The following is a 27,261-nucleotide window of genomic DNA, read 5'->3' on the forward strand; positions in this document are numbered from 1 at the left end:
CTCAATGCTATCACCCCTGCGGCCTGAGTTTGATCCCCAAACAGGGAGCTGACCCACATAGAGCAGCAGACCTCTCCTGTCTCACCTGCTGCTCCCCTTAGCAGTGTATTTCAGTAAAATCTGCCTTCCCTGCTCCCTATTCTTTCTGGTGAACCCTCTCACCCCCACACCTCTGGCCTTCACCATAGTTCTATGCAAAAATAAATCTTTGAAAAAATACATGATAGGGCCTCCCTGGTGGCACAGGGGTTAAAGACAGCTCTATCAAGTTATCCCTCAATTCCTGGCTGGCCAGGGAGCAACCCACATGGTGCAGCAGACCTCTCCTGCCTCACCTACTGCTCCCCACTCTCTCTGGTGAATCCTCTCACCCCCCTGCACCTCTGGTTTACACCCCAGTTCTTGTATGCATAAAATAAATCTTTTAAAAAATACATGATAAATTTAATAGTGGAGAAACTAAATCTCTCATATATTGCTGTTGGGAATGTAAAATGGTACAGTCACTCTGGAAAATAGTTTGGCAGTTCTTTTCAAAACTAAAAATGGATTTACCACATATGACCCAGAAATTTTAGTTTTAGTCATTTATTCCAGAGAAATGAAGACTTCTTATTATGCAGAATTTGTACATAAATGTTCACAGCAGCTTTATTCATAACAGCCCCAAACTGGAAACTACTAAAATATTCAGTGAGTAAATGATTAAACAAACTGTGGTACATCCAAACCACGGACTACTTCTCAGCAATTAGAAGGAATGGACTATTGATCCAACAGTCTGCATGAACCTCAAGGAAATTATAATGGTGCCAATTTCAAAGTGTTACATATTACACGTTTCCATTTATATAACATTTGTGAACTAACATAAGTACCTAAGTCTAGGTTTTCCCCACTATCTAAAAGTGGAATGTCCCTACTGGGTCTGATTTGGTAGGTTATTTTTTGAGTCTGAGAATGCTCAAAAATTTTCCCATTTAAATTAATAACAATAATGTTCTCAGATTTAAAAAAAATGTACCAAATCAGACCAGATATGTTCTCTACTATTGGCTAGCAGAAAACATATGTAGAGATGGAGAACAGATTAATAGTTGCTAGGAGTTAATGATGGGGAAGGTGAGAGGAGGGCTATATTATAAAGGCATAATACAGGGGAATCTTATGATGACATTACAGAAGAGTGTCTTAATTGTGGTGGTTGTTACACACGTATATACACATATACATGGGGTGTGTGTATGACTGATGAAATCTGAATAGGATTTTTACCATAGCCAAGTTCTTCATTCTAATATTTTATTATAGATTCTTAAGTTGCTAACAATGAGGCAAGGACCAGAGAAAGAGTATGTTTCTTTGTGACCTACTATAAGTCTATAATTATTTCAAAATAAAAAGATTTTGAAATGGTAAAATAACAGAAATAATATGTATAACTTCTTACCCAGTTGAGTAAGAAAAAAAAAAGAGAATTCAGTAAATCCAACTAGATGCAGTCAAGGAGAAATTAAGATGCAAAGAAAAAGCAAAATAGCTATAAACCCCAAAGAGAATATACAAATAAATGAAAATATATTGAAATCACAATAGACATAAATGGACTAACCTTCCCATTTAACAGTGAGTCCTAATTATTTTTTAATCTGTTATTTTCTTTGTATAAGAGATCAGGCTGAAATATAATGACGTAGTATTGTTGAAAGTAATATGATGAGGAAAACATTTTCATCACTTCAGAAAGAAGTGCCCCTAACTCTTATCCCTAACCCTAGCCCTAAGCAAACACTAATCTGTTTTTTGTCTCTATAGATTTGCCTGTTCTGGACTTTTCATATAAATGGAAATATGTGCTCTTTTGTGGCTAGATTCTTTGATTAACAAACTTTTTAAGATTATAGCATATATCAGCACTTCATTCCTTTCTACAGATGAATAATATTCCATTGTATAAATAGGCTACATTTTGTTATTCATTCTCTAGTTTTTGGACATTTGAGTGGTTTTCACTCTTCTATAATACATAATACTGCTAATAACACTGTGTACAAATTCTCATGTAGATATGTTTTAATTTCTCTTGGATTCATACATAGGAGTGACATTGCGGAATCAAATGGAAACTCTATGCTTTGCTTTTTGAGGAATTGCCAGACTATTTCCCAAATTGATTGCACCATTTGTATCCCCATCAGCAATGTATAAGTGTCCTGATTTATCTCTGTGTTTCCTATCATTTGTTATTTTCTGACCTTTTGATTATAGCCATTTTACTTTGTGTGAAGTGGTATATCACAATGGTTTTAATTTGCGTACCCTGGTAACTAACAGTGTTGAACATCTTTTCACGTGCATTTTAGTCATTTGTCTTCTTTCTTTGGTCAGCTCCTTTTTCCATTTCCTTTTTTTTTTTTTTTTTTTTTTTTTGGTGGGACCCTCGCCGGCGGCCGGGGAACGAACCGGCGCTGCAGAGGCTGCGGGCAGCCTTGCAGCCCAGTGCTCAACCGCTGCGCCACCAGGGGAGGCCCACCTTTTTCCTTTTTCAATTGAGTTTTTGTCTTTTTATTACTGGGTTATAAGAGTTCTGTATATGTTCTAGATATAAACTGCTTATCAGGTAGTATGGTTTCCAAATATTTTCTCCCATTTTATGGGTTGCATTTTCATTTTCTTAATAGTGTCCTGGGAAACAGAAAAATGTTGAGTATTGATGGAGTGCAGGTATTTTTTATTTTATTGCTTATGATTTTGGTGTCTTTTCTGTAAGACTCCGTAGTCAAGTAAAAGGTCATAAAGATTTACCCCTTTCTGTTCCACAGATAATTTTATAGTTTTGGCTCTTGCATTTATGGCTCTACTGATTTTGAGTTAATTTTTCTACATGGGGTTAGGTTGGCTATTGAACAAGCAGAGCACAGGGGTCCCAATTTCTCCATGGCCTCACCAATACTTGTTTGTTTTTTTTAATTGTAAAGTGGTAGCTCATTGTGGTTTTGATTTGCATTTCCTTAATTAATAGTATTTTTGAGCATTTTTTCATGTGCTTATTGACCATTTGTTTATCTTTGGAGAGATGCCCATTTTTAAATTGGATAGTGGTGGTGGTGATGGTGGTTATTGTGGAGCTGTTCTTTGTGTAGTGTGTTGTAGAGTTCTTTACATGGTCTGGATATCAATCCTTTTTCAGATTTGCAATGTCCCCCCCACCCCCATTGTGTAGGTTGCCTTTTTACTCTTTTCATACTGTTTTTTAACACACAAAAGGTTTTCATCTTGATGAAATTTCAACTGTTTACTTCTTTTGTTGCCTATATTTTTGGTGTCATATTCAAGAAATTATTGACAAATCCTGCCACCAATTTCTAAAGCCTCAGTCTGGTGCCATTTAAACTATCCAGTGAATGATTTAAAGAATTTTAAAATAAGTTATTTCTATTCAACAATTTACTTTTATAATTATGGAAGAATTTCATAATTATCCATTCAGTCCCAAACTTCTTCTGAATCTTTATTTTCCTGATTACTGCCAAATGCATTCAATTGTAAACTGAAAGCATGGAAATAGCACATTGTATTATGATACAATTATTCCCCATGAGGAATAATGATCAAAATTATTGCCAAGTGCCTTTATTAGGAAAAGAAAATTCTTAACTGATTAAAGACTATGGATATTATATATCAACTATAAAGTGAGTTTTCAACTTTTCTGCTTCATTTTTTTTAAATACCAAATTTCACTTCAGCACATTTAATAAAGTTCTAAAACTTCAAAGACATTTTACATTCTGAAAAGGGTTCTTTGTGGTCATAATGTTCATTTGAAATTCAAATAACTCCTTGGAATTTGAAGCTAGCTAGAAGTTATGTACTGCAAGGGGAAAGAGGAATCCCTTATATCATTGCTAATTTATCTGACCAGACGATATTACAATGTTCTTTGTACCTAGACGAAAGCAGGAGATGTATCTTTTGAAGTCATCAAAATTTATATGCTATCAATGATAGACATCTTGGGCAATGTGCAAGAACTAAATTTTTAACCTCTGGAGTTCTTGTTTTAAGCCATTTATACATCATTAAACCCCTAATTTTGTATTGTAGATGATATAGAAGACATAGAGGAAACCTAAGACATAGTTCTCTTCCCTCCGAGAATTTGCTTGCCCTTTATTCAGCTAAATGGTGCACATGACACTATAAAAGAATAAATAGGAGGAAAAAAAAAGAATAAATAGGAGATGTTTACCATGTAGAGTCTGAGAAACTAAAGGTGGGTTAAGGTGTTGTGAGAAGGTCTCACAGAGGTGGATCACAGCATGCGAGGGGGGGTGAGGTGTGAGTGGAATGGACTGAGGGAAGTTGCTGCTCAGTCTTAGTGAGTAGAAAGAATGATGAGCAAAAGTGTGACATCTGACTGGAGAATGTCATGTGCCAGGTACCTGAGGTAGAGGAGGGAGCATATTAAGTGTGCCATGGATAGTTAGATGGTCAGGGTAAAGACAGATTATGGGGAGCGGGTATCATTTTATGTATGATGTAGTTAATTATAGAAAAATAAATGGATACTTGACAAGGCAAGTGGTGAGAAAATTTAGTTCATCTCCAATCGAGATTATAGAACTTTAGAGGAAAGAGAACTTCTGAAAGCATTATATGCAACATTCCCTGTTTACTGAGACCAGGGATGTAAAATGACTTGTTCAATGCTGACCATTAGAAAATAGCAAATTTGAATCTCAGATTTATTTAACTCCAAGGCCAATGATCTTTCCTTTGATCTCAGTCCTCTAGCAAATATTAAGAAAAAAGAAAGAACAAAAACTTATATAATCCATACTTGAGGGCTTCCCTGGTGGCCTAGGGGTTAAATCTCAGCGCTATCAACTCTGTGGCCTGAGTTCTATTGTCAGCCAAGGAGCTAGCCCACATGGTGCTGCAGACCTCTCCTGCCTCATCTGCTGCTCCCCTTAGCAGTGTATTTCAGTGAATCTGTCTCTGGTGAATCCTTTCACCCCCTGCACCTCTGGCCTACACCCCAGTTCTTCTATGCAAAAAAAAAAAAAATACTTGAGGTAGTAAGCACTCTAATTAGTAGAATTACTGAGGAAAATGGCCAGAAATGATAAATAAGAAGCATTTTAGTTGGACAGTTGGAACCTATGACTATTTTCTTTCAGCAAATGAAGCTAATATCTAAAGAACTAAATAAAAGGACAGTCCCAGTCTAAAAAAGAAAATTGACTAAAGTTAAAAACTAATCCTAATAAAACCGTTCTCATATTCTAAACTGACACTAGAAAATAGGTGCTAAGTAAATGTCTGTTGAATGAATAAACAAATATGTTCACTTAAATTTGTGTTTTGTTTTTCAGAACAAATATTATTTAAAGTACCATTTAAAGAAAACATTTTCTTTTACAGGTTCACCTTTTTGGAGTTTTGCTAGCCATTTTAGGAAACTTAGTAATCAGCATTTCCCTTAATATTCAGGTAAGATAAAGTTAATTTTTCTAATTCTTTCATTTTATCCAGGGATAAACTATGACTTTCATAGACCTTGGGCACTTTTGAGCTCTTGGATTCCTTTCTCCATAAAAAATATAAAATTTTATATATTTTTTAAATAAATTTTATTTTTATATTCCCCATACAATTGCAACCCCCTTATGTTGACCCCAATCCCTCCCCTCCCCGCCCCCCACCCCCCATAGAGTGTCTCTGGTTCATAGTTGTTTGTTGATTTTGATTTTCACTTTCTTATAGTTATTCATTTTCCTGGTCCTTTATTTAAGTTTTCTAGATTCCTGCTATGAGTGAGTGTGGTACATATACACCATGGAATATTACTCAGCATTCAAAAAAGATAAACACATGCAATTTGCAGCAACATGGATGGCGCTGGAAGGGCTCATGCTCAGCGAAATAAGCCAGAAAGAAAAAAAATAAAATTTTATATTTTATGAGTTCATTGATATAAGAATAAATATATTCCAGAGTGGATTGTATTTACTTTTCTTGTGATTTTAAAAGAAGCTAAATGCTTTTATGGACTTCTTAACAGTATTGTGTGCCTACAGCAAAGTGCCTAGGTGGCTTATGAATTTGAAGAGTAATCATAATCTTGGCATAAACCAGGATTATTTTTTCCATGTTCTGTGTTTTCTTCTGGTACTTCTATAATTTTTTATTTATTTATTTTTTAAGATTTATTTATTTATACAAGAACCAGGATACAGCTCAGAGGCACAGGAGTTTGAGAGAATTCACCAGAGTCAGAGCGGGGAACAGAATAGGCAGAATGACAAAGTACACTGCTGAGGCAGGAGAGGTCTGTCGCACCATATGGGACCCTCACTGGCGGCTGGGAATCGAACTGGCGCTACAGAGGCCGCAGGTAGCTTTGCAGCCCAGTGCTCAACTGCTGCGCCACCAGGGGAGGCCCACTTCTATATTTTTTTAAATTATTTAAAAATAATCTAGAAGTGTACCTATGTCTCATGAGGAAGTAAGTATAGCTATAAAATCAATTGTGTTTTTTTCTTTAATGGCCAATTTTTTAGGATTTTGTTTCAAATATAGAGAAATACTCATATCAGATATGTGTTCCCCCAAGCATCTGCCACCAAAACATTCAGCCAGAAATGTGTTTACTATGGTAGCTACTCTGACCCATAAACTTTAATTTATTTTCAAATGTTTCTTTCTAGTAATTCGGTATCTTTGTCTCAATTTTTATTATTTTAGTATTTTTTGACATTCTGAAAGAAGTGTTTTGGTATAGTGGACTAAAAAGTATCTAAGTTCTTCAATCTATGCCTCATCATTAGATAGTAAGAGTGATACTTATTTTAGAGACCAGTTATGAAAATTAAGCAACATTCATATATTAAAAGGCCTTTTTAACTATAAAGTATTTCATAATTGTGAGTCACTTTTGCTATTTATATGTTTGAAACAAACAGAAGTCATCATGATAATTGCTTTATAAAAATCTGCAAATACGTTTAAAAACCATGATACAGGGCCTCCCCAGTGGCGCAGCAGTTGAGCGCTGGATTGCGGAGCTGCCCAACCCCGGCCGACGGGGCGAGGGTCCCACATGACGCGCAGACCTCTCCTGCCGCCCACTGCTCCCCTCAGCAGTGTACTTCGTCGGTCTTCCTGTTCTGTTCCCCACTCTGGCTCTGGTGAATTCTCTCACCCTCCCGCGCTTCTGACTGTATCCAGTGCTTGTATAAATAAATAAAATAAATCTTAAAAAAAAAAAATCATGATACAAATTTATAAGACCAAAATTTCAAGGCAAGTTTTAACTGGGTGGAAATGTTTCCTTATTTACATTCTGATTTTCTTGCAGAAATATTCCCATCTTCAGTTGGCACACCAAGAGCACCCAAGACCATACTTCAAGAGCATGTTATGGTGGGGTGGGATCATCCTGATGGCTGTGGGAGAGACAGGAAACTTTGCAGCTTATGGATTCGCCCCTATTACTGTCATCGCTCCATTAGGCTGTATGTCTGTTACAGGTGAGTTATTTTTCTGTGTTTTCACAAGTAGAAATTTTAAAATGCTAGTTGGTTAAAAAAAATGCATGTTAACATATGCATGAAAGAAAGTCTATTTTCTGTTTTCTTAACATGTTAACTTGGCACAATCATCTTACCAATTCGAGTTACACACTGTTGTGCTGTGGCATTGCCCATGAAGAAACTTGCATTTTATAACTGTAACAATTATGTTTAAAATTGTGATTTTGGATCTGAGTCTTAACAATAGCAGCAAATATTGTAGTGTGATTTGGAATTGTTCATGAATGATCTAAAACTAATGATTTTAAACACCATTGTTTTTTCTTCATATTTAAACTGACTCAACATGTCATTAGTCTTTGATGCCTGATCTTGATTCAGTTGTTTAGCATCTTTTTTATTAAGAATTGAATATATTTTTATGCATTATTCTAAGAATGTGTACTTTTATAATAAGTCACAATTATCTTACTTTCAAAATTTATATGATTTACCTAATACATTTAGGACAGATAAGATGAGACATTGCTAAAGATTAAGAAAAAAAAAATAAGCAAAAATCACTGCTAAACAGAACAAATTTTCTAAACCTTGTTAAAATCAATAAAATCATTTTAGCTTTATTTCTTATCTGCTGCTATGGAAACAGAGTATTCCTAAAGTTTCTGTGAATTTAGAACCTTCATTGAATTAGTAGTGAGTTGATAGTTATTTTCTAGTAACAACTAGATGACACAAATCACAATTTTAATATTTCTCTTAAAAATTATGATATTCTTAAAGCATAGGTTAAATTGAAATCATGTATGTTCAAAGAGATTTTCATTTTATTTTGAAAGTAGTTCCCCCATCTTAATTACTGAAAGTATTTTATTTAAAACATTTTTATGATATGCCAGTGTAGAATATTTAGCAAAGAATACATTCTCTAGCCATCTAGAAATTGTTTAGTTGAAACATATTGCTGCTACTCTGCATAAGCCACCATCTATGAATCATTTATTTTTTTTAACATAATGAGCAATTTGGGCATAGCTTTTCTTTATCTCTAATCTTTATATCTTATCTTTATTATCTTTATTATACCACATACATGGACCTTCTTGATTTCTTCTTCTCAAAACCTGAGAAATAACCAATAAAAGGTCTAGATATATTGTCACCTTGGGACCTATAAAGACCTCCTTGCTCAAGAAATGTATTATTCTTCACAATGACTGTATATTCAGAGCTGATCCTTAGTTTTCTTTCTTATTCTGCTTTATGCTCAGTTTCCATGAAATAATAATAAAAAAAAAAGTGTCAGGCATATCTTGCCCATTAAAAAAAAAGAAAGAAAGGGGTCTCCCCCGTGGTGCAGTGGTTGAGCGCTGGGTTGCGAAGCTGCCCGCAGCCTCTGCAGCGCTGGTTCGATTCCGGCTGCTCCCCGGCCACTGGAAGAGGGTCCCACATGGCGCGCAGACCTCTCCTGCCACCCGCTGCTCCCCTCAGCAGTGCATTTCAGTCCTTCTGCCTGCTCTGCTTCCTGCTCTGGTGAATTCTGTCACCCTCCCGCGCTTCTGACTGTACCCAGTGCTTGTATAAATAAATCTGGAAAAAAAAAAAAAGAAAGAAAAATGTATCAGGCATAACAGATACCTGGGGGAGGGTAGAGTGGGCCAAGTTGTACTGAAATTCTCCATTCATGGGTCTTTTAGTCCTGGGAACCCTATTCTGGGAATGAGAGAAAGAGAGCTACTCCAATTAGCTGAAAGCAAGGGAAAAGGTATATGACTGGATGTATTGTAAAGATCAGAAACTTTATAGAATTGAAATACAGCCAGGCCAAGTGGAACCTGAAGTGAGGATTCAGAAATCACCAGCGATTAAGGGCCAGCATGGAAGCCCCTCATAGTCCTTCAGAGACACTGCCTATTATGGACCTCCTCCTCTTGGCCTGACTTGCTCAGAACTCTGATTAATAACAGGAGGTTTAATGTTCTCACATTCCTGTCCTCCCCAAATCCCTGTGAGGCCAGTCCACCCACCTTCAAATCTGAATCCAATACCTTGACAGATAGGCTTTTCTGCAAGCTGAAGATCACGTTTTGTGTGCTCTTGGTCCCAATTAATATTTCAGCTGTAAAACAATTTTAGCAACCTCCCTGTCTGCCCATTTTAAATGATTCAAAGAAGTAAGCTTACAGCCTCAAACACAAACCATTTCCTGCTTTTCAGTCTTTGCAAACAGTAATATACCCTCATAAATATATTCTGGCAGTGCTCCTGAGCAGAGGTTAGGTTATTGTGAAGTATTGTGGGAAGGAATGGCTGGTGATTGTGTATTTTCCACAACAACCCCTACCACCCTGACATTCTTGATAAAGATTCTAGTGTGCCTAGAGGACTTAAAGCAAAGGATAAAGTATTTTTAAAACACATGTACCTCATGACTGTGTCCACAGATGAAGCAGAGGAGTGTCCTAGAACTTTTTTACATCGTTTCTTGGGAGCTTCCTGAAAGAAATCGCACCTCCCTTGGAATTAAAAAAAAAAAAAAAAGTTTATTGCAGTGTTACACGGGAGAGTGCACATTCTTTTTTGAATTTTCTTCTGTCTTTTGTTGCTTTTCAAATTAAAAATATTAAAATCCAAAACAGATTTTTTTTTTAAAAAGTTTTAGCACTTAAGTCCAGCTGAAGGTACTTTCTTCCTTCTTCCTCCCTCTCCTTAGGTGTCCTGCTTCTTAACAACACTCTGTGCTTCTATTTTCTTTTCAGAAGTGAGGAGATACTGTGTGGGTAACATGCACACTATTACTACGCACAAGATTGTTAATGTGTCAGATCTTCTGTCTTGTCTTATGTAATCAGAATGCATGCTCCCTTTGTAACTTGAACAAAAATTTTCCCATGTTAATACATAAGAAGTGCTATGGCTAGTATTATAGATATTTCAGTCTGCCCTCTACTTACATTCCTTCTCAAACAGTTTTCCTTTCGGTCTTTTACTCTCTGGATGCCCTGCCTTTTTTTTTTTTTTTTTTTTTTTTTTAGTATTTATTTATTTATACAAGAACTGGGTCATAGGCCAGCAGTGCAGGAGGGTAAGAGAATTCACCAGAGACAGAGCAGGGAGCAGAACAGGCAAAAGGATCAAAAGCACTGCTGAGGGGAGCAACGGGTGAGACAGAAGAGGTCTGCTGCACCATGTAGGTAGCTCCCTGGCCGACTGGGAATTGAACTGGCACTGCAGCAGCTGCAGACAGCTCCACAGTGCTGCACTCAACCCTCTGTGCCACCCGGAAGGCCCTTTGGGTGCCCTGATTTTGCCCACTGTCATGCCCTGCTTTTGCCCGCTCTCATCCCACCTTGAGGCAGCATTTCTTAGATAATAGTTTTACTAGTAATTTCAAAGATGCCCTAAGAAAAAAAAATTCTGCAAACAAGTTTCTGCAACATTGGATTTAAAAACTGACCCAGGTTTCATTATTGCAAAGCTCCCTGGGACCCTGGCATACCCCACATGCAGGTCCATTGTTCAGAGGCAAATGCAGAAGGCCAGGCTTCCAAACCTATTAACCATATGGTGCTTTTATAGGAACTGTCTCAAGGGACTGCAGTTCTGTACAAAACCCTTTAGGGAATTCTTTAAACAATGCTCACAGCCGTTACAGCAACCTAAAGACTCAGGCTAAATAACAGCTATGCATGGAGGTGGGGATACTGGGGAATAATCCTGGTGTGTAGGTGTATCTGAATGTCCAGGACTGGGTTCAACTTTCTGAGTGAGTTTGAGAGCCCTCTTGTGCTCATGTCACCTTGCCTTATTCTTTTTACTTTGAAGGTCTTTCTCAGTGAATAATAGCTCTTAAAGTTTATTCTGAGTAAAATTATGCTGGCATTATGGTTAATTCTATTTTTTTAAAAGATTTATTTATGCATACAAGATCTGAGGTATAGGCCAGAGGTTTGGGTGGGGGTGAGAGGATTCACCAAGACAGAGTGGGGAACAGAACAGGTGGATTGATTGAAATACACTGCTGAGGGGAGCAGCAGGAGAGTGAGGAGAGGTCTGCTGTGCAATGTGGGTCACCTCCCTGGCTGGGTATCAAACTCATGCTGCAGTGGCTGCAGATAGCTTCATAATGTTGCATCATAATCCCTTGGACCACCAGGGAGTTGCATTATGGTTGATTGTAGATGTTCACTTGTTTCTGTTTCCATTAACTAAGCTTAATGGGTGGTTTTTCAATTTCATCTAGAGCCTCAGTTGATTGCTTGCCCCAAGAAGCCAGGGCTATGGAATGGTCAAGAGCACCAACTCTCAGGCCACACTGCCAGGGTTCAAATCCCAGTTCTGCCAGTGGAAAGCTCTATGATCGTGGGCAAGATTTCAAGCTGGTTTATGCCTCAGATCCCTAATCTATAAAATTGTTCCAGAAGTTGTCCTAGGGAAGAAATGAGTAGACACAAACACCTATCAACAACATTAGAAACATACTGCAGTGTTTGACTCAGTGACAATACTCATTATTGTCACTGTGATTTATAATTATTGTTATTACATGGAAATGAAGTATATTATTCTTTATAGTGGGATTTACTTCCATGACCCCAAAGATGACTGAAGGTTAAATTCTCTAAAATGGATGAACCAGTTCAAAAAATTATTTTTATTTTTACCTTTCTTATCCTTGCAATGGTTAATTTTCAGGGAGCAGAAAGGTGAGATGCTCACAGTCCTTTTGTTCAGCCAATAAGTAGCAGCTACCCTTTGACTTCACATAGTCCCAACTGAATACCAGAATTTCCAGATTACCTACTGAGATAAAATGTATTAAAAAAAAAAAAAAGACCCAAAAGTTTTTCAGAGGAAAAGCATAGCAGTCTAAAGTGTTTACAACTTGTATCTTTTAGCTCTGACTTCATAGCACTTTTGTCACCTGCTAATTAATTTTGGCGAGGTGGAAAAAACAGATTTCTTTTAGATCTAACTATAATTAAGGAGTGTGTTTCCTGAAAAACTATTGATTATACCAGGAATCTAGTAGAAAGAAACAAGATGGAGATTGTGTTGTTTGTAATAATACCTTAAAACCTTAAACTACTGCTAATCTTTCCTATCCCAGGTAAACAGTGTTACTCAGGAGACCTTCTTAGCTTCTAAACTAAATAGGCTTAGCATCTTCTGTGGGGGGAAAAAAAGGCAGCTTTTTTTATGATACTTTTTCTTTCTGCAAATTTATTGTAATGCAATGCTTTTTATTAGAGCAGGACACTCTGATTCCTCTTCTCAGAAAATTGCTCTGAGAAATTTGCAAATTGACAAGATCTTAGATACATATGGAACCTCATCAGATTTGTGCTTTGTGCACAACCTGTTCAACCACACGTAGCAGCCCTTGAGCCTACATTTTCCCCTGGGCAACTCTCATCATATTTACAATGTCCTGTTTAATGTCTATCCAGGTCATTCAACCAAGATTCAGAACTGGGAACTGTGTGTGTATTATTGCCAGCCATCTCCTCTCTCCAGGAGAGTAGGAAATACAATACAACGTTGTAGGATTGGTTTGGACTTGAATTTTAATAAAATAAGAATAGGATGTTTTAGGATGTTCTGTCCTAGAGTGTTGGAAAAGACAAACACTTGCTTAGAAGATTTCAATTCTGGTGAAGCTCAGTGGTTAAACATTTCATTGCAAGGACTTTATGAATATTCACCCTTGTAAATACTTAAAAGGGTTTGTAAGCCTGTCCTTAGAGGGTGGACTGTTTGTGCATCAGCAAAGTGTGTTCTTGCACATAATAATTTCCTTTTTCTGTTCATCTTCATAACTGTGATCTATGTTATGCCTAAACTTAGATGATTAATGAAGATATCAAAGAATTGAAACCATATAGAATGAAAGATGGTCATGGTAGTATAAAATTAACTTGTGTAGGGGGTGGCTAGAGAGTGTGATTCAAAGGGAGATTGTTACAGGGGCAAGGGGAGGGGAAAGAAGGGTGGGAGAAATAGAACTAAAAAATCAGAATTTTTAGTTCTGTGTCTCTGAATGTATTGATTGGAAGTAATTAGAAAATAATTCACTTTTTCCCAGTTAAATTCAGGCAATATTTTATAAATAGTTAAAGGCAAGAAACTAAAATTGAATGATCTTCACTATGCTGGATACAGTATAAGATCATAAACCTGTTATTCTGATACTCAATTTTTGCCCAGTTAAATAGAAGTGATAAGTATATTAAATTTGAGGTAAATTATATGAGAGCAAACACTTGGATTTTACATAGAATGATAAAATTAATAGCAACAAGGTCTCTTTGACCATGGAATAATTTCCAAAGAGAAATAGTCAGCCTGTTACTGACAAATTTAGATTAAGGTTGGAGAGCTAAAAAGTACTGAGCTAAGTACTGAGAAAATGAGGAGCAAATGAGACATCTAACTAATAGGTATTTTCCATCTCTAATTTCCCCTAACATGCTGGCTTTTGCTCAAATTGAAATTCATTATGTGAAATATATGTTGTTTCATGTATTTCTGTTGTGCTCTTAGGAGGCTGTAAATTGAAATGTATCTGTAATCCATTAGATGATGGTCACAGTGTAGCCAGAAACCTGGTGAGGCCTTTTGGAATTCCAAAGAAGTCATCTCAAGCAGAAACTTTGGTCTCCAAGATTTTTATTAGAAACAAATGAAAGGAAACATAAACAGACCAATGAGCGAATGACCTGTAGCATTACACAGACCTAGAAGCTCAAATTCCATCAGCCCTAGGGAGCAGCATGCTTAGTGCCAGCCTGGATGAATCACTGGTGCTCTCAACCTCACAGGCTGCCAGCGATAGTGGCACTTCACAGGATGTTTGTTTTAATGTTTAAAATATGCAGGAAATTTCCCTTTTCTTAGTGGCTTGCTGGGTTGTCTGCTTTAGCACATTTGTCCCCAAAAAGAGCGTAAATAAAGTGTGTGGAATAAAACTCATCTCTCACTTTATGGCTGCTCATGCACTCTCAGCTGGAAGTATTCCTAAAGCCTAAAAACTTCATTTGAAATGTCTATTTCACCTATCCTTATTTTTTAGGACACCACAAAATATTTCCTGAGAGACTAAAAATGAAGTAATGTGCTATGAGTTTATCTTGTCAATGACAGCATTTTTAAAAACTTTTTTGGGGAATCCTTTCAAGTTTCATCAGTGATATATGTCAAGAAAAATGTAGAAAAGAAAGATTATTCTTAATCCAGGTAAATTTTGTCATTTGAAATTCTGCAAATTACCAATGAACATTTGTTTCACTATCTTCGATAAATGAAAATAGCAATTACTTCATATTAACTTGAATCACTTGATACTTATTCCTAGTAGGACAACTTTTCTGTCTGTGGAGAAACACTTTTCAAACTGTCATATCCTCAGGTTTTCAAATCCCAACTCCATGTGGAGTATATTGTAACTGACATATTTCCCCCTCATAATTCTACAACTAATGGGGAGTGATCCACATGGAGGAGTCAGTGTCTCAGTACCCCTCGAGTTGATTGAGTCTGAGAGCACACTCAGTGCATCGACTGTTGGAATCTTGATTGTGATGGACATGAAAGTGCTTTTGTGGTTTGCTTTTTAGCAGTACAATTCAGTTGCTATTACAAGCAGGCAGAAACCACAAGCCAGATATTTACATATGAGGATCTGTTTGTGGCATTTTGATCTAAGTATGTTCTTTTCAAGTTCATGGGTTATTGTTTTAATAAGGAGAGTTTCTTTTACTGTTTGGTCCTCTCTTTTCCTATATTATAGATGTATACCCTAGTTTATCTTCAGGTCATAGAGGTTAGATAAGTTGAAGGTCTACGGAGTGAAATGAATGAAGTTTTCATGTGTAGACAAGATCAGAAATCACAGACTGGTGACCTATAGACAGAACTGCCCACCCTGGAGTGAGTGTTTTGTTTGGACTCAAATAATAGATTTAAAGAATACTAATTAATTTCCTATGTTTAAAAACTGGATCATAACATACAAAAACTGGATTTTTAAATTAAAGAATCAGATTTGTTTTGCCTATATTTTCTTCTATGTATTTTATGGTTTCAGGTCTTCTGTCTAGTTCTTTAATCCATTTTGAGTTGGGTTTTGTGCATGATGTTAGGTAGTAGTCAAGCATCATTCTTTTGCATGTAGCAACCCAGTTTTCCCAGCACCATTTATTGAACAAAGTTTCTTTGAAACACTACATGATATGAGCATCAAAGACATCTTTACAGACACATCACCCAAAGCAGTGATAGTGAAGGCAAAGATAAACAGCTGGGACTACATCAAATTAAAGAGCTTCTGCACAGCAAAAGAGACAATAGCAAAAACAAAGAGAAACCCCACCAACTGGGAGAAAATTTTTGCACACAACACTAATGATAAAGGACTGATCACAAAAATCTACAAAGAGCTGATGAGACTCAACAGAAACAAAGAAAATAATCCAGTCAAAAAATGGGCAGAAGAGCTAAAAAGAAATTTCTCTGAAGAGGAAATGCAAATGGCCAACAGGCATATGAAAAAATGTTCAACATCACCTGTAATCAGGGAAATGCAAATCAAAACTACCATGAGATACCATCTTACACCAGTGAGAATGGCACATATTTAAAAAAACTAGCAACAACAAATGTTGGCAAGGGTGTGGAGAAAAAGGAACTCTCCTGCACTGTTGGTGGGAGTGCAAACTGGTCCAACCACTATGGAGAGCTGTGTGGAGATTCCTCAACCTACTAAACATAGAGCTTCCATATGATCCAGCAATTCCACTCCTAGGTATTTACCCAGAGGACACAGAAACATCAATTCCAAAGAGCACCTGCACGCCTATGTTTATAGCAGCACTGTTTACAATAGCTAAGCTTTAGAAACAGCCCAAATGCCCAAAAATAGATGACTGGATCAAGAAGATGTGATACATATACACCATGGAATATTACTCAGCATTCAAAAAAGATAAACACATTCAATTTGCAGCAACATGGATGGTGCTGGAAGGGATCATGCTCAGTGAAATAAGCCAGAAAGAAAAAGAAAAATACCGGATGGTCTCACTCATAGCAGGAATCTAGAAAACTTAAATAAGGGACCAAGGAAAAGAATAACTAAGAAAGAAAATATCAAAATCAACAAACAACTATGAGCAAGAGACACTCTATGGGGGCTCGGGGGCGGGGAAACGAGGGCTTGGGGTAAAAATAAGGGGGTTGTAATTATATGGGGAATATAAAAATAAAATTTAAATTAAAAAAAAAAGAATCAGATTTGGCCGCACTGGACTTGCAGGAGGCTAGGACTGACGTATAGCTGCCACCTTTCACTGATATTATGTGCTCCAGGTCACTCACCCACCGCCCTTCATCTCCCAGCCCACCACCCTCCTTATTTTCTCTTCTTTAGAGAATTACCTAGCTAGCACCTGTAGACACTGGGTTTGTAACCTGTGAGCCAAAGGGTTTTTTCTTTTCAACTAAATCAGATGAGAATACGTATCCATAAATCACATTTGAGTGAAGTGTAACTTTTTTTAAAAAAACCTTTGGTTAAATTTGTTTTTTAAGAAGTGGTAATAAAAGAGCAAAAACTGAAAAGTAAATAAATGTAAATAAAACCATTAAAAAATAGCCATATCATAACACATTTACATAGTTATTGAACTTCTTTGCTATTAAAACTTTAAAAAACAACCATTATCTGGGCAGAAAGAGAGTTTAAGTAAACTGCACATATATGTTAATATTACAGATTATAAAAGGGTTTGGCTTAATGCAATATTGTTACTGATTGCAATATTGTTACTATAGGAATGCCCATTCCTATAGAGTTACAAAGATCTAAACACACATGTAAAAACCTACCTTTGAGTTTGACAACAAACTTCTGATTTACTAATCCCCCTGAGTAACTATTACAGAAGGCAAAAATTGAAGTCAAATTTGTAAAACCTTTCTAAATTCTTTTGCACCAGATTAATTTATAGTTATTTTTCCTTCTTACTGTGGCCTGCTATGAATCTAGGCATACAGGCATACCTCATTTTATTGTGCTTCACTGTACTGTACTTTACAGCAATTGCGGGTTTTTTTTTTTTTTTTTTTTTTTGCAAATTGAAGGTTTGTGGAAACCCTGCATCAAGCAAATCTGTCGGTGCCATTTTCCCAACTCTCTGTTTCTGTGTCATATTTTAATAATTCCTATAATATTTCAATAATTTTCATTACTACTGTATTTGTCATAGTGAACTGTGATCTTTGATAATACTTTCGAAATTGTTTCAAACATGTTAATGCTGATATTTGACCTCCTCCCAGTATTAACCTCTAAATATTCAAATGAAAGGTAGAGTTGTGTACCCCTCACTTCAAATCAAAAGTTAGAAATGATAAGCTTAGTAAAGAAGATATGTTTAAAGCCTAGACCAAACAGCCAAATGTGATTGCAAAAAAAAGTTCCTCCGGAAAACTAAAAGTGCTACTCTATTGAACATACAAATGATAACAATAGAGAAACAGCCTTACTGATAGTATGGAAAAAGTCTAGTGGTCTGCATAGAAGATCAAACCAGCCACAGTATTCTCATAAGCCAAAACCTAATCTATAGCAAGACTCTCTTTTCAATTCTGTGAAGGCTGAAATAGGTGAGGAAGCTGCACAAGAAAATTTTGAAGCTAGCATAAATTACTTTGTGGGGTTTCAGGAAAGAAGCTGTCTCCGGAACATTTAAAAGTACAAAGTGAAATGGAAATGTTAACATAGAAGCAGCAAGTTATCCAGAAAATCTGACCTAAGATCATTGATTAAAGTGGCTATACTAAACAACAGATTTTCAGTGTAGACAAAAGAACCTTATATTAGAAGAATATGCTTTTATAGCTAGAGAAGAGAAGTCAAGGGCAGGCTGACAAGGACTTTTACTAGGAATTAGTCCAGCTGGTAACTTTAAGTTGAAGCCAATGCTTATTTGCCATTTTAAAATCCTGTGGTCATTATGAATTGTGCTAAATCTACTCTGCCTGTGCTTTGTAAATTGGACAATAAAGGCTGGATGATAGCGTACCTCTTTACAATGTGGTTTACTGAATATTTTTAAAACCCACTGTTGAGAACTACTACTCAGAAAACAGGTTCCTTTCAAAATACTCCTGTTCATTAAAAATGCATCTGGTCACCCAAAAGCTCTTGATGAACATGTACAGTTTGTGTTATTTTCGTGTCTGCTAACAGAGCATGCATTCTGCAATCCATGGATCAAGGAGTCATTTAGACTTTCAAATCTTGTTATTTAAGAAATACCTTTTGTAAGACTATGGGTGCCATATATATATAGTGATTTCTCTTAAAGATCTGGACAAAGTCAGTTGAAAACCTTCTGGAAAGTTTTCACCATTCTATTTTTTTAAAAAAAGATTTATTTATGCAAACAAGAGCTGGGGTACAGGCCAGAGATGCGGGGAGGGTGAGAGGACTCACCAGAGACAGAGTCGAGAACAGAACAGGCAGATTGACTGAAACACTGCTGAGGGGAGCAGCAGGCGAGACAGGAGAGATCTGCTGTGCCATGTGGGTTGCTCCCTGGCTGGCCGGGGATCAAACTCGTGCTGCAGAGGCTGCAAATTGCTTCATAGTGGGTGCTTAACCCCTTGCACCACCAGGGAGGCCCAGTTTTCACCATTCTAAATGCCACTCTAAGCATTCACAATTCATGGGAGGAGGTAAAATATCAACATTAACAAGAGCTTGGAAAAAATTGCTTCCAATTCTCAGGGAAAACCCTGAGAACTTTAAGACTTTAATGGAGGAAGTAAATAGCAAGAAAACTAGAATTAGAAGTGGAGCCTGAAGATGTGACTCAATTGCTGCAGTCTCATGAAAAAAACAGTGGGTGAGCATTTGCTTCTTATAGATGAACAAAGAAGGTGGTTTCTAGAGATGGAATCTACTCCTGGTGAAGATACTGTGAACATTACTGAAATAACAATAAAGGATTTAGAATATTACATAAACTTAGTTGATAAAGCTATGACAGGGTTTGAGAAGATTCACTCCAAATTTGAAAGAAGTTCTGTGGGTAAAATGCTGTTAAACAGAATTGCATGCTGAAGAGAAATCTTTCATGAAGAGAAGTCTTAATGATTGCTGCAGACTGCATTGTTGTTATTTTAAGAAGTTTCCACAGCTACCCCAGCCTTCAGCAACCCTCACCCTGAGCAGTTAGCAGCCATTAGCATCAAGTCAGGACCCTCCACCAGCAAAAAGCTTATGACTCACTGAAGGCTCAGGTGATGGTTAGCATTTTTTTTAGTAATATATTAATTTTATATTAAGATATGTACATTGTTTTTTCTAAACATAATGTTCTTGCATCCTTAAAAGACTGCAGTCTAGGGCCTCCCCTGGTGGTGCAAGTGGTTGAGCGCTGCACTGTGAAGCTGTCTGCAGCCTCTGCAGCGCCTCCCTCCAGCTGGCGAGGGTCCCACATGGCGCAGCAGACCTCCTGTTGCACCTGCTGCTCCCCTCAGCAGTGTACTTCGGTTGTCTGCCTGTTCTGTTCCCCGCTCTGTCTCTGGTGAATCCTCTCACTCTCCCGCGCATATGGCCTGTACCCTGGTTCTTATATAAATAAATAAATCTTTAAAAAAAAAAAAAAGACTGCAGTCTAGTGTAACCATAACTTTTATATGTACTGGGAACCCAAATATTCATGTGATGCACTGAATTGTTACTTGCTTTATTGCATTGGTCTGGCATTGAACTGTAGCATCTCCAAGGTATGCTGTATCTCAAGAAATGTAGCAACTCTTGACTGTACTAAGCTAAGTAACTCTTAGGCCATGGGCCAAATCTGAATGATGTCAAAGAGTAGGCAAATGAACAAACTCAAAGTTTATTCCTATGTAAACCAGGAAGGAGGAGGAAGCTCAACACCAGGGCATGTACCTACTCCTGACACCAGCCCCTCTTCTATTTCTAGACTTGGCTTACCTGAAACCACCAGAATCTTGCTTGGCCTTTGTCTGTTTTCATCTTCAAATCCTAAGCAGAATGCCCGTGTACAAGTTTCCTTATATTAACCTTGACCAGAAAGCATTGCTATTCTCCTGCTAACCTAATTGACAATAGCTGAAGAGAATAGATGACTCATCAATTGGCGCCAGTCAATTATAATTGTTGTTGAGGTTCTTCCTAACCATACAGTATTAAGTCAAAGCTAAGTGAATACATTGGTAGACTGTCCCCTGAAAGCACTGTTTTGTACCATGGAATATACTAGAAGCAGCATTTTTGTGCTTTCCTCTTATGGATAGTATTCCTGCTATTACCACCACCACCCCACCCACAAACTCCTACATAGCCATTGTTTGAAGTTTAGTGTATTATTTTTCATTTGCTACCTATCCCCCTTTTAAAAATGCATTCTGGTCATAGTAATCCAGTTTGCGCCTTTGGAGTCACTGTGTGACACTGTAGTCATTTTTACTGCAGCGTTCAGAGTATTCTGTGAATCCCCTGGCTGTGAGCATTCTGTGTAGACCTGTGTCCTGTGAACAGCTGGGATGGAAAAGAATTCATGAGCTTCTGCCCAAATAAGCTACAATTTAAAACTGTGCATAAAACTATATGTGCTGAAATACTCAGTTGTAACTCCAGTTTGTCTAGTACAAACTGTTTAATTTACAAATATGTTCTGTTGTAATCACTCACAAGCTTTTGATCGTGAAATGTTCTATTTTTGAATATTAAATTTTTCTATAGGAATGAAAGTATAATCATTTTCTCCCCACTGTGTTCTTACAACAGTGGTGGTTGTTATAGTAACAACTGGATGGGGTTGAATTTGACAGATCTCTGCAAATATATGGAAATACTTCAGGTTATTTATATTTTCTCTTTTAAAAAGCTTACTACTCAGAAGTCATGTTATTAGCTGTTGTTCAGATATTGTCTCTGCCCAGCACAGTTTTCATTTTAACCACATTTTGCAAGATAAATGAGTTACAAGTGTATGTATCTTATTAGAACATTCTTTTTTTATTACTTTCCTAGATAAATAAAACTAAAAATCTTATTCTCTTCTCTCAAAATTCTGTAGAAAAAGCTCATGTTCTCTTAAAACAGAAAAAAAAAGAGTATAGAAGTACATCAGAAGTATGAATTCAGAGAGTAAAAGTAACATATTTATGTTTCATAGAACTATTTTATAACAACTGGTATATTTGATACATATAGTATTTTTGAAGCTTATTATTACAATCATGTCCTATTGTTTTTAGCTATAAAATTACTGCCTATGCAACATTTCCCCCCCCCTTCTGAAAATGAAATTATTTATGAAACTGGCTTAGCAACAACAAAAAAAATTAAAATGATGATGTTCTTACTTCAAGGGAGGCAATGGAGTGTCATATAGTAGAAAAACCTCTAGATGAAAAATAAGGAAATATGGGTGCAGGTTCCAACTCTGCTGTAGTATGTATGTTTGTTAGATGAATGAATCAATGAACAAACAACCTCTTTGGATCTGCTTCCCAATTACAGAGTTTAGGACCTGGAGTAGATTATCTCTGTCTCCTGTTACCTCTAAAATTTCCTCATCCCATGTAAGCAGTGTCTCTCTTTCTATTAGAATGTGTTCTATGAGAGAGTCACCTCAAAGATTGTTACAATGGAATGTATTTGGTATCCGTTAGTGTAGCAACACTTCACCTATTTTTTATTGTTAATTGATGTCTCTCCACTTGGAAACATTCTTTATACAGTTTCACTAGATGTCAGTGATTGGGGGTGGGAATGGGTTTTTATACTTTTTCTCATGTTCTAATATGTGAAATTAGTTTCCTTGAATTATTATGGTCCAAATCTGAAATCAAAAATTTTCATAAATGTTTATACCTGTGTCAAACTCAATTCTTAATTCAGTGGGCTTTGTATCTGTCCATTAGCTTATCTACAGAAAATACTGTTTTAAGGTTTTATTTTTTTATATTAATTTTATTTTTATATTCCCCATACAATTGCAACCCCCCTATTTTGACCCCAATCCCTCCTTTCCCCACCCCCCACCCCCATAGAGTGTCTCTGGTTCATAGTTGTTGATTTTGATTTTTACTTTCTTATAGTTATTCATTTTCCTGGTCTCTTATTTAAGTTTTCTAGAGTCCTGCTTTGAGTGAGACCATCCGGTATTTTTCTTTTTCTTTCTGGCTTATTTCGCTGAGCATGATCCCTTCCAGCACCATCCATGTTGCTGTAAATTGCATGTGTTTATCTTTTTTGAATGCTGAGTAATATTCCGTGGTGTATATGTACCACATCTTCTTGATCCAGTCATCTATTTTTGGGCATTTGGGTTGTTTCCAAAGCTTAGCTATTGTAAACAGTGCTGCTATAAACATAGGGGTGCAGGTGCTCTTTGGAATTGATGTTTCTGTGTCCTCTGGGTAGATACCTAGGAGTGGAATTGCTGGATCATATGGAAGCTCTATGTTTAGTAGGTCCAGAAATCTCCACACAGCTCTCCATAGTGGTTGGACCAGTTTGCACTCCCACCAACAGTGCAGGAGAGTTCCTTTTTCTCCACAACCTTGCCAACATTTGTTGTTGCTAGTTTTTTTAATATGTGCCATTCTCACTGGTGTAAGATGGTATCTCATGGTAGTTTTGATTTGCATTTCCCTGATTACAAGTGATGTTGAACATTTTTTCATATGCCTGTGGCCATTTGTATTTCCTCTTCAGAGAAATTTCTTTTTAGCTCTTCTGCCCATTTTTTTGACTGGATTATTTTCTTTGTTTTTGTTGAGTTTCATCAGCTCTTTGTAGATTTTTGTGATCAGTCCTTTATCATTAGTGTTGTGTGCAAAAATGTTCTCCCAGTCAGTGGGGTTTCTCTTTGTTTTTGTTTTTGTCTCTTTTGCTGTGCAGAAGCTCTTTAATTTGATGTAGTCCCAGCTGTTTATCTTTGCCTTCACTATCACTGCTTTGGGCGATGTGTCTGTAAAGATGTCTTTGATGTGCATATCAGGGAGTGTTTAGCCTATATTTCCTTCTATGTATTTTATGGTTTCAGGTCTTATGTCTAGTTCTTTAATCCATTTTGAGTTGGGTTTTGTGTATGGTGTGAGGTAGTGGTCAAGCTTCAGTCTTTTTCATCTAACGACCCAGTTTTCCCAGCATCATTTATTGAACAAACTTTCTTTGCTCCAATGCATATTCTTTGCTCCTTTGTCAAAGATTAGTTGACTGTAAATCTGTGGGTTTATTTCTGGATTTTCTGTTCGATTCCATTGGTTTGTGTGTCTGTTCTTGTTCCAATACCATGCAGTTTTGATGATTATGGCTTTGTAGTACAGTTTGAAGTCTGGGAGTGTGATGCCTCCATTCCCTTCTTTTTTTTTTTCAGAAGAGCTTTGGCTATTCGGGGTTTTTGGTGATTCCATATGAATTTCATCAATAATTGTTCTATTTCTTTGAAGAATGACATTGAAATTTTTATTGGAATAGCATTGAATCTGTATATTGCTTTTGGTAGGATGGCCATTTTAATAATGTTTATTCTTCCAATCCATGAGCAGGGGATGTCTTTCCATTTCTTTGTGTCTTCTTCTGTTTTAACAGTGTTTTATAGTTTTCTTTGTATAGGTCCTTTATCTCTTTTGTTAGATTTATTCCCAAGTATTTGATTTTTTTTGTTTTTATAATAAAAGGGATGGTTTTTTTAATTTCTTCTTCTTCAGATTTATTGTTTGTGTATAGGAAGGCTACTGACTTTCGCGTGTTGATTTTGTATCCTGCCACTTTACTGAACTGATTGATAAGTTGAATTAGTTTTTCTGTGGAGTTTTTGGGGTTCTCTATGTATATTATCATATCATCTGCAAATAGTGATAGTTTGACTTATTCTTTTCCTATTTGGATTCCTTGTATGCCTTTCTCTTGTCTTATTGCTCTGGCTAGGACTTCCAGTATCATATTGAAAAGCAGTGGTGAGAGTGGGCATCCTTGTCTTGTTCCAGATCTTAATGGAAATGCTTTCAGCTTTTCACCATTGAGAATGATACTGTCTGTTGGCTTGTCATATATGGCCTTTATGATGTTGAGGTATGATCCTTGTATCCCAAGAATTTCAAGGGCTTTTATCATGAATGGGTGTTGCACTTTGTCGAAAGCTTTCTCAGCATCGATTGATATTATCATATGGTTTTTATATTTCTTTTTGTTGATGTATTGGATAACGTTGATTGATTTTCGGATGTTGAACCATCCTGTGTCCCTGGAATGAATCCTACTTGGTCACGGTGAATTATCTTATGGATACATTCTTGGATTCTGATAGCTAAAATTTTATTGAGGATTTTTGCATCCGTGTTCATTAGGGAGATCAGCCTATAGTTTTCTTTTTTGGTGTTGTCCTTGTTCGGTTTTGGTATTAGTGTAATGTTGGCTTCATAGAACGTGTTTGGTATTGTCCCTTCCTTCTCAATTTTTTGGAAGAGTTTGTGAAGGATAGGCACTAATTCGTCTCTGAATGTTTGGTAGAATTCATTTGTAAATCCATCAGGTCCTGGGCTTTTGTTTTTGGGGAGGTTTTTGATTACCATTTCAGTTTCGCTGCTTGTAATTGGTCTGTTTAGGTGTTCTATTTCTTCTTTATCTAGCTTTGGGTGATTGTAGAGTTGTAGGAATTTGTCCATCTCTTCTAGATTGTTGAACTTATTTGCATATAACTGTTCATAGTAGTTTCTGATTATTCTTTTGATTTCTGCTGTGTTCGTTGTGATTTCTCCTCTTTCATTTATGATCCTGTTTATTTGTGCTTTCTCCCTTTTTTCCTTTGTGAGCCTGGCTAGGGGTTTGTCTATTTTATTTATTTTTTCGAAGAACCAGCTCTTGGTTTCATTGATCTTTTGGATTGATTTTTTAGTTTCAATTTCATTTATTTCTGCTTTGGTTTTTATTATTTCTTTTCTTCTACTGATTTGGGGTTTTTTTGTTGTTCTTTTTCTAGATCTTTGAGCTTCGAGATTAAGTTGTTTCTTTGAGTTATTTCTTGTTTCTTGATGTGAGCCTCTATTGCTGTATATTTTCCTCTTATTACTGCTTTTGCTGCATCCCATACATTTAGGAAATTGGTGTCCTCCTTGTCATTCAATTCAAAGAATTTTTTAATTTCTTCTTTGATCTCCTCATTAGTCCAGTGGTCTTACAGTAGTGTGGTTTTCAATCTCCATGAGGTAGGAGTGTTCCTTGCCATCTTTTTATGGTTTATTTCTAGTTTGATGCTTTCATGGTCAGAAAAGATGCTTGGTATGATTTCAATCTTGATGTATCTGTTGATGTCTGTCTTGGGTCTCAGTATGTGATCGATCCTGGAGAATGATCCGTGTGCACTTGAGAAAAATGTGTACTCAGATTTTTGGGGGTTTGGTGTTCTATAGATGTCTGTTAAGCCCAAGCACTCTAGATCCTTATTTAGAGCTTTAGTGTCTTTACTTATTTTTTGTCTTGTTGATCTATCCATTGTTGATTCAAGTGGTGTGTTGAAGTCTCCCACTACGTATGTGTTTTCTCTGATGTCTGTTTTCAAAGATGACAATAGTTGTCTGATATATTTTGGTGCTCCTTCGTTTTGTGAGTCTATGTTAATGAGTGTTATTTCTTCTTGAAGTATTGTCCCCTTGATCATAATGTAGTCTCTTTTTACCCCTATGTGGGGTCTCTTTTTACCTTTTTGAGTTTGAAATCTGTTTTATCTGATGTAAGTATAGCTGTTCCTGCTTTCTTTTTTGGTCCATTTGCTTGTAGGATTGTTTTCCATCCTTTAACTTTGAGTCTATTTTTATCTTTTGTAGCTAAATGTGTTTCCTGGAGACAGCAAAAGGTTGGGTTTTGTTTCTTAATCCAGCCTGCGACTCTGTATCTTTTTATTGAAAAGTTTAGTTCATTTACATTTAGAGTTAATATTGATATGTTAGCATCTGTATTTGCCATTGTGTTTGTCTTTCCTTTAATTTTATTTATTTATTCTTTTAATAACTTTTTTTTTTTGGCCTTCTTTCGTGGTTATTCGTCCCTCTGAGGTTCTGGCTTTAGGACTCTTTTAGTATTTTTTGGAGTGGGGGTTTAGTCGTAATGAAATTCCAGAGCTTCTGTTTGTCTGGGAAGGTCCTTATTCTTTCTTCATAGAGGAAGGTGAGCTTTGCGGGATAGAGTATTCTTGGTTGGCATTTGTTTTCTTGGAGTCTGTTGACTATGTCCCTCCACTCTCTCCTTGCCCGTAGAGTTTCTTCGGAGAAGTCTGATGTCAGTCTGATTGGTTTTCCTTTGAATGTTATCTGTTTCTTCCCTCTTGTCAGCTTCATTATATTTTCCTTGTCTTGGATTCTTGGGAGCTTTACTATTACTGTGTCTTGCTGTATTTTTCCTTTCGTCATGAAAGTTTGGTGTTCTTGCTTCTTGTATATCAATTTTCAGCTCCTCCTTCACATTTGGGAAGTTCTCGTCAATTATTTCCTTGAATATTTTCTCTGTTCCTACATCTCTCTCCTCTCCTTCTGGGATTCCTATAACTCTTATATTTCCTTTCCTCATGGAGTCAGATAGTTCCCGAAGTCTTTCTTCGGTCTTTTTTTTTCCTTCGTACTTCTCTTTCCTTTTCTGTTTTAGTTCTTTTTATTTCTGTGTCTTCGAGAGTACTTA

At 36.6% G+C, this 27,261-nt stretch overlaps 1 protein-coding gene across 2 annotated transcripts in view; it reads left to right on the top strand.

The window, feature by feature from the left end:
* The window catches only part of NIPAL2 (NIPA like domain containing 2), an 83,978-nt gene that overhangs the window by 22,739 nt on the left and 33,978 nt on the right, over positions 1 to 27,261 (top strand). For both annotated transcript variants that reach the window (XM_037503549.2, XM_054692088.1), the window contains exons 2-3: positions 5,428 to 5,496; positions 7,364 to 7,535. In XM_037503549.2, coding sequence (XP_037359446.1) covers positions 5,428 to 5,496; positions 7,364 to 7,535 — 241 coding nt within the window. The remainder of the gene's footprint in view (positions 1 to 5,427; positions 5,497 to 7,363; positions 7,536 to 27,261) is intronic.

This window comes from Talpa occidentalis, unplaced genomic scaffold (assembly GCF_014898055.3).
Source record: "Talpa occidentalis isolate TD23 unplaced genomic scaffold, MPIMG_talOcc4v2.1, whole genome shotgun sequence".
Taxonomy (NCBI): domain Eukaryota; kingdom Metazoa; phylum Chordata; class Mammalia; order Eulipotyphla; family Talpidae; genus Talpa; species Talpa occidentalis.